Source organism: Wolffia australiana, chromosome 2 (genome assembly GCF_029677425.1).
Source record: "Wolffia australiana isolate 7733 chromosome 2, ASM2967742v1".
Classification (NCBI taxonomy): domain Eukaryota; kingdom Viridiplantae; phylum Streptophyta; class Magnoliopsida; order Alismatales; family Araceae; genus Wolffia; species Wolffia australiana.
In genome coordinates, this window is record NC_135836.1 from 1,438,443 (window position 1) to 1,450,422 (window position 11,980).

The following is an 11,980-nucleotide window of genomic DNA, read 5'->3' on the forward strand; positions in this document are numbered from 1 at the left end:
CTCTCTCTCTCTCTCTCTCTCTCTCTCTCTCTCTCTCTCTCTCTCTCTCTCTCTCTCTCTCTCTCTCTCTCTCTCTCTCTCTCTCTTTGGCTCTCTCTCTCTCTGTCTTTCTCTCTCTCTTTGGCTCTCTCTCTCTCTGTCTTTCTCTCTCTCTTTGGCTCTCTCTCTCTCTGTCTTTCTCTCTCTCTTTGGCTCTCTCTCTCTGTCTTTCTCTCTCTCTTTGGCTCTCTCTCTTTCTCTTTCTCTTTCTCTTTGGCTCTCTCTCTGTCTTTCTCTCTCTCTTGGCCTCTCTCTCTCTGTCTTTCTCTCTCTCTTTGGCTCTCTCTCTCTCTGTCTTTCTCTCTCTTTGTGTCTCTCTCTCTCTCTCTTTCTCTCTCTCTCTCGCTCTCTCTCTCTGTCTTTCTCTCTCTTTGGCTCTCTCTCTCTCTGTCTTTCTCTCTCTCTTTGGCTCTCTCTCTCTCTGTCTTTCTCTCTCTCTTTGGCTCTCTCTCTCTCTGTCTTTCTCTCTCTCTTTTTCTCTCTCTCTCTCTCTGTCTCTCTCTTTTGCTCTCTCTCTCTGTCTTTCTCTCTCTCTTTGGCTGCTCTCTCTGTCTTTCTCTCTCTCTTTGGCCTCTCTCTCTGTCTTTCTCTCTCTCTTTGGCTCTCTCTCTCTGTCTTTCTCTCTCTCTTTGGCTCTCTCTCTCTCTCTTTCTCTCTCTCTTTGCTTCTCTCTCTCTGTCTTTCTCTCTCTCTTTGTCTCTCTCTCTCTGTCTTTCTCTCTCTCTTTGGCTCTCTCTCTCTGTCTTTCTCTCTCTCTTTGGCTCTCTCTCTCTGTCTTTCTCTCTCTCTTTGGCTCTCTCTCTCTCTGTCTTTCTCTCTCTCTTTGGCTCTCTCTCTCTCTCTGTCTTTCTCTCTCTCTTTGGCTCTCTCTCTCTGTCTTTCTCTCTCTCTTTGGCTCTCTCTCTCTGTCTTTCTCTCTCTCTTTGGCTCTCTCTCTCTCTGTCTTTCTCTCTCTCTTTGGCTCTCTCGTTCTTGGATATACATATATATATATTGTTTCATCCTTCTGGGTTCCATTGCTCGCCCCAGTAAAATTTGGCATACCAAATCCTCTGGTTTTTCGTCTCTAGGCAGCATAACCCGATGGATCCCTCATCTCTGGGAATCTTCTTCTTCGTCTGTTCTGTGACACTTCCTTTTGTTTTCTTCCTTCTCATGCCATCTACAAAGCGAGGAAATCTCCCTCCTGGACCGTGCCCATGGCCAATTGTAGGAAACCTTCCTTACTTTCTCCGTCGTCTGCGAGCCTCTAACCAAGACGTACACAAAGCTCTGCGCACCATCGCTGATGACTACGGCCCCATCTCCTACCTTCGCCTTGGCTCCTGGGACATCGTCCTCGCCTCTTCTCCCTCCGCCGCCTCTCACGTTCTCAGAACCTGCGATCGAACTCTCCGAGGCAGTCACATCCCCTGCGCGTATCGTATCCCAGAGATGACCGATTATTCCATAATCTGGAATTTTGAATGCGACGATAACTGGCGGTCTCTTCGCTCAACGCTGAAGACCCACCTCGCATCTCTTCCCTCTCTCCGTAGACACGCGCTGATGAGAGAGAAGAAAGCCATGGAGATGGCTCAATTCATTCAAAGCAGGGCTGGAGACCAAGTCCAGGTTGGGGAGGTAGTGTTCACCACCGTTTACAACATTCTCGGCAATCTCATCTTCTCTAGAGACGTGCTTTCTCTCGAGAAAGGTCAGGGATGGTTCCCCGAGATGAAGAACCACATGAATAAGATGATCGACCTCGGCGCGCAACTATCGATCGAGGATTTCTTCCCGAAGCTCGTGCGGGGTTTTGACGTGCAGGGATTGAGGAGCGAGATGAGAATCTACCTGAATAAAGTCTACAGCAAGTGGGATGAAGTTCTGATGCAGCGGAACGGTGAGACGAAAGAAGAGGACTTAGCTACAGCGCTGCTCCGAGATGGTATCTCGCTCGCTCAGCTCAAGGTCTTCATCCTGGTGCGTATCATGAATCCTTTACAGTTTTTGTAAGAACTCCCCGCTGATGAACGCCTTGGAATTTGAAGGAAATATTCGCTGCGGGAACAGACACCACGACGATTCTGACGTCTTGGGTGATGTCGGAGCTTCTGAGGAACCCGGAAATCATGACCCGTGTTAAGAACGAGTTAAAAGAGGTTATGTGCTCTTCTTCATCTGCGAGGCAACAAGGTCTCGCTGTTCCTGATGAATCTCAGATTACTCGCTTAACTCTTCTCCACGCCTGCGCTAAAGAAGCGCTTCGTCTTCATACTCCGTTCCCCGTCATGTCTCACCGGGCTATTACCGATTGCGAGGTCATGGGCTATTCTGTTCCGAAGGATTGCACCGTGTTTGTGAATATCTGGGCCATTGCAAGGGACCCCACGTTTTGGGAAAGCCCTCTCTTGTTCTTGCCAGATAGGTTCCTCTCTGGCAAGTTGGACTATATGGGCAGCGACTTTGAGTTTATCCCTTTTGGCGCAGGCTCGAGGATGTGCCCCGGTATGTCTCTGGCGATTCGTATCGTTCTGCTGGTCGTTGCAACGATGTTGTACAACTTTCAATGGGACCTTCCTGGAGGAAAGCCACCCAGCGAGCTGAACATGGATGAGAAAGTTGGCCTTGTGTTAGAGAGAAAAGAGCCATTGGTTCTCATCCCCACGCCTCTGTAAACAGAGAGTACAAGTTCTTATTTATGTATGAAACTCAGGCGTGTACTTCTGTTGTGATATTAGTAATCGTTCTCTTCGATCTGTTTTCTTAATATTTTTTAATTCGCTCTCATTATACAAAGGAACGATTTGCGGTCTCTAATGCAGTTCCTGACGTGTCCTTGATGGAATTCTTGATGGGTTTTTGTTGTTCAACGATGAGAAGGTCATCGTGGAATTTATACGGGATGATAAGGGCAATTTAGTTGGCCATACTTGACTAAATATCTTATAATATCATATTTTCCTGTTCCGTAGGCCAGGTTGGATTTGACATCAATTAATGTAGCTGTTAGGAGTTCAATTCTTTCTTTTTCCTTTACCCGAGATACGAATCCCCACTGATAAAAAAATTCATGGGTTTGACCACAGCTTCTCAATCGGCGGTTTTAATATTCTCAAGAAATGTAGAAGATATTTGTATCATCTCATATCTGTAGGTCTTTAGAAAACAAGGATTCAAGAAGCTCTTACCTAGGCTTGGCAGATGAACAATGATTGATCTCTTTTGAGAAGAATGCCCAAAACAACTCAAGAAAAGGACTAACCTGAGAGCAGAAAACAAGAAGCTTCTTACCGTTCAAGAAAGGAATGCGAGGTACCGAAGAAATCCCTGATATAATGTATGTATACAATGTGGTTTATGTTTGAAATAAAAAGAAAAACATTCAACTTTTATTTATTATGAATACGTCCTAAAGAATCTTAACTTCTCGAACCATCCAGCTCTGTTCATTCGTCAGGGCATTCTTCTTTTCGACAAATATTAGTAGATGGCCCACTGATCTATTGTCTATCACGACATAAGCTTGTTCATCATTTTTCTGTGCAAGGCTTGGGGTGGAAATGGAGGAACAACTATAATGAAACGAAAGGGAAGGCACGGGATGGGATGGAACAATCGTCTGTCACAGAGTCTGCCCTTTCACTCCATTTCCATCCCAGGGGCATGCAGCCTCTGGTAGGCCAATTGTAATAAACAAGAACAACAATAATAAACAAGGCTCTCTCCTTGTTTTTCACATGGAGCACAAAAGAGACAAAAGTGATAAGGGAGTCCGAAACTCGGCACCTAGTGAGCTGCCAGATGATCTCTAATAAAGATCGGCAAGTAAAAATGAAACACATACCCATGTACTCGTGATGAGAACTAGAAGCTATGATTCAATATAAGTTCAAAGATAGACGTCTAGGATTAAACATAGAAAGGAAATAATCTAGCAGCTAGGATTAAACATATATAGGAAATAATATAGTGGCTAGGATTGCATCTTAACATAGTCGTTATAGTTATTATTACAGCTATGGTTAAGTTGTAGAAACTAACAATTCTAACGGGTAAAAGATATTAGTATAGATACAAACCAATTGTTAAGATTTGTTTCTGGGATTAATAACCATGATGCATTAACTGTCACGTGTCATTATTCTCTCTCTACTCCTCTCTCTCTTTTTGTTATTGAGCAAGGATTATGAGTTCTTTGTGCTTGGGTATTGTTGGCAATAGGAGGAAATGAGGCACCATCTTCTTCATGTGAGAAGTTATGAACTGCATAATGTGACTTGAGATTGGTGATAATTTGATTGAATTTAAGGTGGGAATTTTACTGTTTATGCCAGCGACAAAGTATATGCAGAGCAGAGATCTCTCGATAATGTGCATGCTATATTGGATTCATTTGGTGGCTGACCAACTGATTCCAAGGCTTCAACAGTTCCTCTGAAATACTTTATGTATTCATCGGTGCTTATTGAGCCTGTATTCATATTTTTGAATTGATGTTGTAGCTCCAGAACTCGGGCTTGATTCCATCTGGCAAATAAATTTTCTAAGATTCCCCTAGCTTCTTATGTTGACCTTGCTTTGCTGATGTGCGGTGCCACAGACTCCGAAATAAACTAATGAAGAAAACCAAGAATCTGTTGATCTGTTCCCCACCATTTCTTCAATGCACGATTCTCACCTGTAAACTGCTACTTTTTTATTAGAAAATTTAAGATTAATGAAACAATTTCCCCATTAACTTTGATGTTCTCTTGATATTTTTTAACACCAAGGTGTAAGCGTGACTCCACAACTTCTTCTCGTCTACATTATTACCCTTATGGACAATAAATCTGGGTTTATGAATAGGTTCAGACAGCTCCTGGTTGGTAAGTCAATGGGATTTGGCTCAAAGGAAACAACACTAAATTTGGATTATTTGAAATGTCTCTTTTTTTTATCTCGTCTTTAGCACTTTAACATTTCTCATATTGGCTCAGCACTATTCTTCGTATCCCATTTACTATCAGGTATATATTTTATCATGTGATACAATCTTATCTTGTAATGACGTCTATATGTGTTCATTACTCAGTTGAAAAGTATTCCTTCCTTACTATGAATCTTGAGCACGCCATTGGTCATTGCAATCTTGCAGCCATATTGTTCAACCCGCCCAAGATATAAGATGTTAGAACAAAATTTTTTGGCACATAGATTACATTACACCAATTAAATGATTATCTATGTTTGTGATGAACAATAACGGATTCTTATCCATAGTCCCTAGCATTGATCTATCTGTTACCATAACATTTCCAGCTTTCATCTCAAGCTCATCAAATAATGCCTAGTATCCAGTCATATGGGCAACAGCCTCGGTGTCTAGATACAAGGTATTAGTGCTCTGCATTTACTCATTAGTACATTGAGATATAATGATAGCATCCTCCTCCATGGTATCCATTAATATAGTTAATTACACAACCGTGTCATCAGCCAGAGCTAGGTTGATATGTTCCTCATTTTATGGGATTCAAAATCATAGTGCGCAAATTCAACACAATGATAACACTAGACTTTGGAGTTATCTCGGAGTTTATAAATACCATCTTTATCATAATCACTGCATTTTCCTTTTCCTCTTCCATGACCTCTGCCTCATCCTTGGCCATACCAACGAGAGGAAGATTCTTCATCGGGCTAGACTTTTGTCTTGGCCATGGTAGAAACCAAGAGCATTTGATCTTCATCTTGAGAAACTCATTCCCAAAGCCTCTGCTTGCAGACATCCTGATGGGTTCTATGGTCTGATTGAGTTCTTGAAATCAAATTTCATGCAATAGAAGATAGGAATGAATTCACAAATTATTGATGAAACATTAGTAATCCTGTCACCTCAAGTGAAATTGATTTCACTCTTGATTTGCTCTCTACAAGAGTTACTTCAAGTTGTTCATGTTTGTGGCCTCTACACATATCCATGTGATCAATGTGATGACAGACGTCTCCATCTCCTTCTTGAGTTCTCCACTAAAAATCTTAATAATTTTGGGAACTAGATTAACAGATGCAATAATCTTGAGAGGAAGAGAAAGCAAGGGAGGAGGGTCAGTTTGGCTCTTATGTGTACCAAAAATGGATGCCTCAATCTATTTGTACTTCTCATTAAATTCCTAATATCTTGAGTAACTTCACCAATGTTTATATAAATTACATTCTAATCCCATGTATTTCTCAGTAATATTTGATTTTATTTCTCAATATTATTTATTGGTCTACCTTCTTCATTCACTGTATTGAGATATGTGAATCCATTGTCCATGGGATACCAAGCTAAACCTTTTGCTCTAAAGGATACATAGTGGTGATCGAACGCTTATCATGGAACATTCACCATTATTGGTTACCATATACACATCCTTCATCAACACGTGACTCTTGAATGGCTTTGGGTATAGTTAACCATCATTCTAGTTAGTACTAACGGATGCCAGATATAAATGGAGAATGTCTTCTTTTATATCCCCACAACCCTGGCCATGTGAATAATGCATCCTCTTCCTCGAGTAAACCCTCTCAATACAGTCATGCGAATAGTGTTTTCTTTTATAACAAGGACGAATGACCCTATCTTGACAACTTGATCACCTTCGTGTACATATTGTTATCTATGAGCTAAGACTACCTGAATCCCATGTCTACTCTTAAATCGTACTAAAAAATTTGTCTTTGGGGTTTTATGTTTGAGGACCACTTATACAATTGTAATATGAATCAACATGATTGACATTTAGGTATAATACCATTCCCGGATTAGTATGAATCAATTCAGCTCCATTTTTCCCCAAATAGTTCATATAGTGTTATTCTTTCTAGAATGTTTGATGTATGTCTCACATATCCTCTGGATAGGAATATTTAAGATATTTATGTTTAGACACCAATGATCACTCCATTGTGATCTCATTATAATTCATTTTTTCATTTTCTGTAGCCGAGGACTTCGTCACAAATATCACACAAAATATTTATTTCAACGCACCTAGATATTACATGGAAGTGTGATTAATTTCCTACCTATATAATATCTATCAATCTCTTAGAGGCTTTTTTAATGCGTATGCTATGTTCTTGATAAATGAAACCCTTTCTATCAAAATATCTCCTCGAGCAATGATCTCTCAAATAAAGTAAAGCGCCACAAAGAGTGTGCCGACTTATTATGAGACTATGAGTCTGTGCTATTTCACCATTTTTTTCACAAAAAAAGAATATGTTCTGAGATCATAGGAAAAAAAGTCAGGTTTCATGTGGAATTTCTTCAAATGCACTATTTCCTTGGCGGCATTGAATGTTTTAATGTATTCAGCTTCAATCATGACAATGTAATGGCGCTTCACTTGGAACTCTTCCACAATATCACCTCTCTTTGAATAGGAATCGAGCTGAATGTTTACTATTATCTGTATATGACTGGAAACTCAATTGGTGAAGGGTTGAAGCTTAAGCTTCTCTCCTACATTAATTATAAATAACTTCTTAAACATTCTCAAGAAATTAAGGATGCATGTAAACTATCTATTGCTGCTATCCTGGGTATGCTGGAAATCTGCTCATAATACTTGGAGCAAATGAAACATCAGGTCCAGTGCATAACATTGCATACATCATGGATCTGATAGTCAAATTATATGAGAGTTTCAACATCTTTATTTTATCTGCTATAATTTTACGTGACTTCTCCACATATGCAAGAACTCAATGTCTCATATGTATGAGACTTCTCTTGGAATTCCCCATGCCAAACCTTTTAAAGATGGTTTCTATGTACGTGGATCATGATAATCATATCTGATGGGGGACCATCGCACTAGCCAAGCCACAGGATGCCAACAACCTCGCCACACTGCTCGAGCCGACCTCCACGACCCCGGCTTCAAGTACACGGCCTAGCGACGGGTCGTGAGCATTTTATTTTATTTTCATGTATTTGTTTTGATTCTGAATTTTTGGATGGGCCTCCGTGTTTGGGCCTCGTCCATCGCTGTTTTTCATTACTTTGTTTTGATGTACTTTAAGGGGAGACCTCTCGTCATGAGACGGTTTCCCTATCATTGGGTCCAAGTGGGCATCCTCCCTACCCTATATAAAGGGAGGCATGCCCAAGGAAGCTTTTAGAGTGTGCATTTTAAAATTGAAAGTTTCTTATCATCAGAGTTCCCGCTTCCTCCCCACTGGGAATTATCGTTTACGGTTTTATATCATAGTTCCTGGATCGCCGTACATCAGTGCAACGCCTTCTTCATCGCCTCGAGCCACAACTCCGTGGAAGAAAGCCTACGCAGCCATCGTTCTCTTCTTGAACCATCGAGCAGCTCTTGATCTTCTTAGAACAACACTCCAAGAAGCGCCCAGCTTGTGATCGTCATAGTTTCTTGAGGACTCTTGAACCATTCAAGAGATCTCCGATTCTTGAAGAGGAAAGGATCTGTTTCATCGATCAGCTCATCTCTTTTTCCGCATCAACACCGAGAGGTTTCTTCGATCATTCTCGGGACCCAACTCGTCGTTGCCCAAATCCAAGAACGACCTCGTGTGGTCTCTCGTCTGTTCTTCTATTTGAGAACATCATCCTCGGAGATCACCGGCCATACGGCGGCCCTGAGACAGTCCAACCATCTGTGCGCATCAAGATCATCCACCGCTCATCTCACCGTGCCGACATTGTGTGCTTCGATCTTCCTCAGTGCCACACACGACTGGCCTAGTTCGCGCGCGCGTGAGTGTGATTTAGCCTATGCCACTGTTCCGCTCGTTCGTGTTTGACAACCCTAGAGGGTGCATTTCATCCGCACATTTGCGCACCTAACAGTGCAACCCGGCAGTCTTCCCCATTGGGCATTCCACTAGTCTCGCCTCGCACAGACCGGTTACAGCACAACGTGTTCCTGCATCCCAATGCATGTGAACCTTCACCTCGTTTGATCAAAGGGTTCACTCCACAGCTTCTACTCCGCCAGGTGATCTATCAATAGGGTTCTTCAAGTGACTTCCGCCTCTCTGCAATATCATTTTGTGACCGACTATTGCCACGGACTTCTAAGAATTCAACCCAGCAGGTACTATTGATCTCCCCCCTTTTCTTTTGCAGTATCATTATTTCCTACAGTGCATGTCTTTGAATTCCTCCACTGCCTAGAACTTCAAGATCATCGTTAGGACTAACCATCAATGACGAGGGGTAGGATTTCATTGCGATAGCACTAGGATCATTAGCAGTAGGTATCAGAGACGCCTTTGGACACTTCGTGTCCCTCACTACTAAACGTCTAGTTAGTCGGCCTGGTCATTGGGAGTCTGAACTTGGTCAGTCCACTACCCCATCCTTTAATTGAATGCCATCTTACTCAGCAGTTTATTTTGCATTTCTCATTAATTTTGTCAAATTCTGCATTCATCTTATTAGATACGACTCAATTAGCCCATCTTGTGTTGTAACATGAGCCGTCCGATCCTGGCGCTCATCGTGTTACATCAATATCAATCTCATCAATCACTCCATATAGATACTTATTCACAATTATGGATAGCTTTTCCCAAATCCTTCATGATGATGTACTTAGAAAACCACATCTTTACTAACAACAACCAAAAAATTCTAGAAATTTTTTGAAATTATGAAAGTGATTATGCTCCGACTAGTCTTCTTGTAGACCCATGGTTCATCTCCATTCTTGATGAAGTCATAAATCTAGGGTTTTCTTTTTTTGAAGCTTGCTACAATCCATAAATAGATCTTTTCAATCTGCACACCAACTCAGGTAACTCTCTTTTTGCAAAACCCGCAGGTTGTTGAATCATATACACCTCTTAATTAAGGTTTCCATTATGGAAAGTATTTTTGACATATATTTTTGCCTGAGCTCATAGTATGAATCTAGAGCAAGCAGAATTCTGATTGTCATAACCCTGGCGGAGCGAGAAAAGTTTTAGTAACATTCAACTCCTTTTGTTTGATGACAACCATTTGTAACTAACATTACCTTATGTGTCAATTTTTCCATCTGAATTTATTTTTTTATCAATGACCCTGTATATTTGATAGGTACTATTCCTTTGAGGGAACCACCAAATGCCACCCTTGGTTTTGTTGCAAGGAATAAATTTTAAAGTCCATTGCTTCTCTCTATTTCTAATAGTTGGAATTATGAACTATGTCATCTTAAGTCAGAGGATTGCTATCTTTAAGCGCTATATTCCAATGATTTACGTCTTTGGACTGTGGGAGATGGGGTTACTGCCCTGGTTTGTACCTGTATTCTTTTTTTACTAATTAATACTATTTCAGATACATCATGGGACGGGATTCTTTGGACTACAAAATCAAACCACATTATAGAACAGGACCTTATGAGTAATGTTCAACAGATTGGAATTCATTTATCAACAGATTTCTCAACTTCACCCATCGTAATATGTCCAACAGATCTATTTGACTAGCTCACTATTCTTCCTGACTTACATGGCTCCTATACATGTACTTGAACATGTTCTTCCAAGTATCACTCCATTCAGATCACCGAAAAGTAGTGCGCTTCCAAATTTCACTCCATTTGCACTGCCGAAAGCTAATAATTTATCTTGGTGAGAACTATAAATGGGGGTGGAAGTGATACAACTACCTTGATAGTGAATCCAGACAAAGTATTTGACTAATCATATCATCGAGGCATGGTCAACTTTCTTCAGGCTTCCTCACTCGCTGGTTTCTTAAGGCTCCCCACCAACTATTAGATGTGATATGAGACCCTGCTATGGTTGATGTCAAGTGTCGCACTTACAGCATGCTGGTGATGATGAGAGGAGGGGGGTTGACATGCCCACTATGGATGGGTGATGTCTAGGACAGACATGACCAACAATAGGCAAGCAAGGTGTAGGTGGCTGTCTTGGCATGGTGCAGGGGTTATCTCGAACCAACTACCCAGGTAAAAAAGGAAGAACTTTTTTAATCAATTCACTGCCATCTATATCAAGGTAGGGTAATTCTATATCCTTTCCCATGACACTTTTAAAATAAAATTATATAAAGGGAATTCAAATGCTTGTTGCCCTGAATTCTATTTGTTAATGCGGCCGTTCAATTATGTAATCACATTCGTTATGTGATTGTTCTATTTTTCTAGATATTCTCCGCCACAATGTTATGCTGGTGACTGATAATAATAAGGCATGAAACAGAAACCCAAAATCCTATGGTTCCATTTTCATTCCAAGGTCAGGACGGATGGCTTTTTTATTGTTTGGATATGAATTGATAAAGAGGAAGAGAAGTAGGCATTTTTTATTGTTTACTTAAATTTTTACATCAGATTTAAACAAACCAATATGGGAGAGACATCTTTCATCTTAAGTCTTGCAGGGTAGACGTCTAAGTAATTTAATTAATATAACATTGATTGATGGTTCAATATGACTTCTTATTATTAGAAATTTTATGTCTAGTATTTCAAATGTAGATACAAAGCAATTAGAAAAGCATAAGCTATTCCCTTATCATTTCCCAAGACAGGTATCCTTAGTCAAGTATCCTTGTAAATAAATATATTCAATCATAAAAGTGGGATCTAGTGAAACCATCCAAAAAGTATCAATATTGCATATGACAAATATAAAAGTGATTGTAGATTTAACACCTAGTAATTATACCAATATGTAGAGGACGCTCATTTATGTCACAATTAAAATTTAACACCTAATAATTACACCGATTTGTAGAGGAGGCCCATTAGTAAGAGACCTCATGGTATCATATACAAGACTTTAAAATGTACCAGAAAGTGACACTTTTCTACCTTCGCTATCACATCCTTCATGATGCAATGAAGTTGTCTCACTGATCCACCCTATAGCTAAATTCTATAAATAAGCACTGTAACACTCAAACCAGAAATGTATTGGAAATCCCCTTCGG

General features: G+C 40.5%; 1 protein-coding gene across 1 annotated transcript; it reads left to right on the top strand.

The window, feature by feature from the left end:
- The first annotated feature begins 1,036 nt into the window (after positions 1 to 1,036).
- Positions 1,037 to 2,778, top strand: LOC144716499 ((S)-N-methylcoclaurine 3'-hydroxylase isozyme 1-like). Its single transcript, XM_078591629.1, has 2 exons — positions 1,037 to 2,004; positions 2,073 to 2,778. Exons 1-2 carry the CDS (start codon positions 1,123 to 1,125, stop codon positions 2,697 to 2,699), a joined length of 1,509 nt encoding a protein of 502 aa, XP_078447755.1. The 5' UTR covers positions 1,037 to 1,122; the 3' UTR covers positions 2,700 to 2,778.
- The last annotated feature ends 9,202 nt before the right edge of the window (positions 2,779 to 11,980 follow it).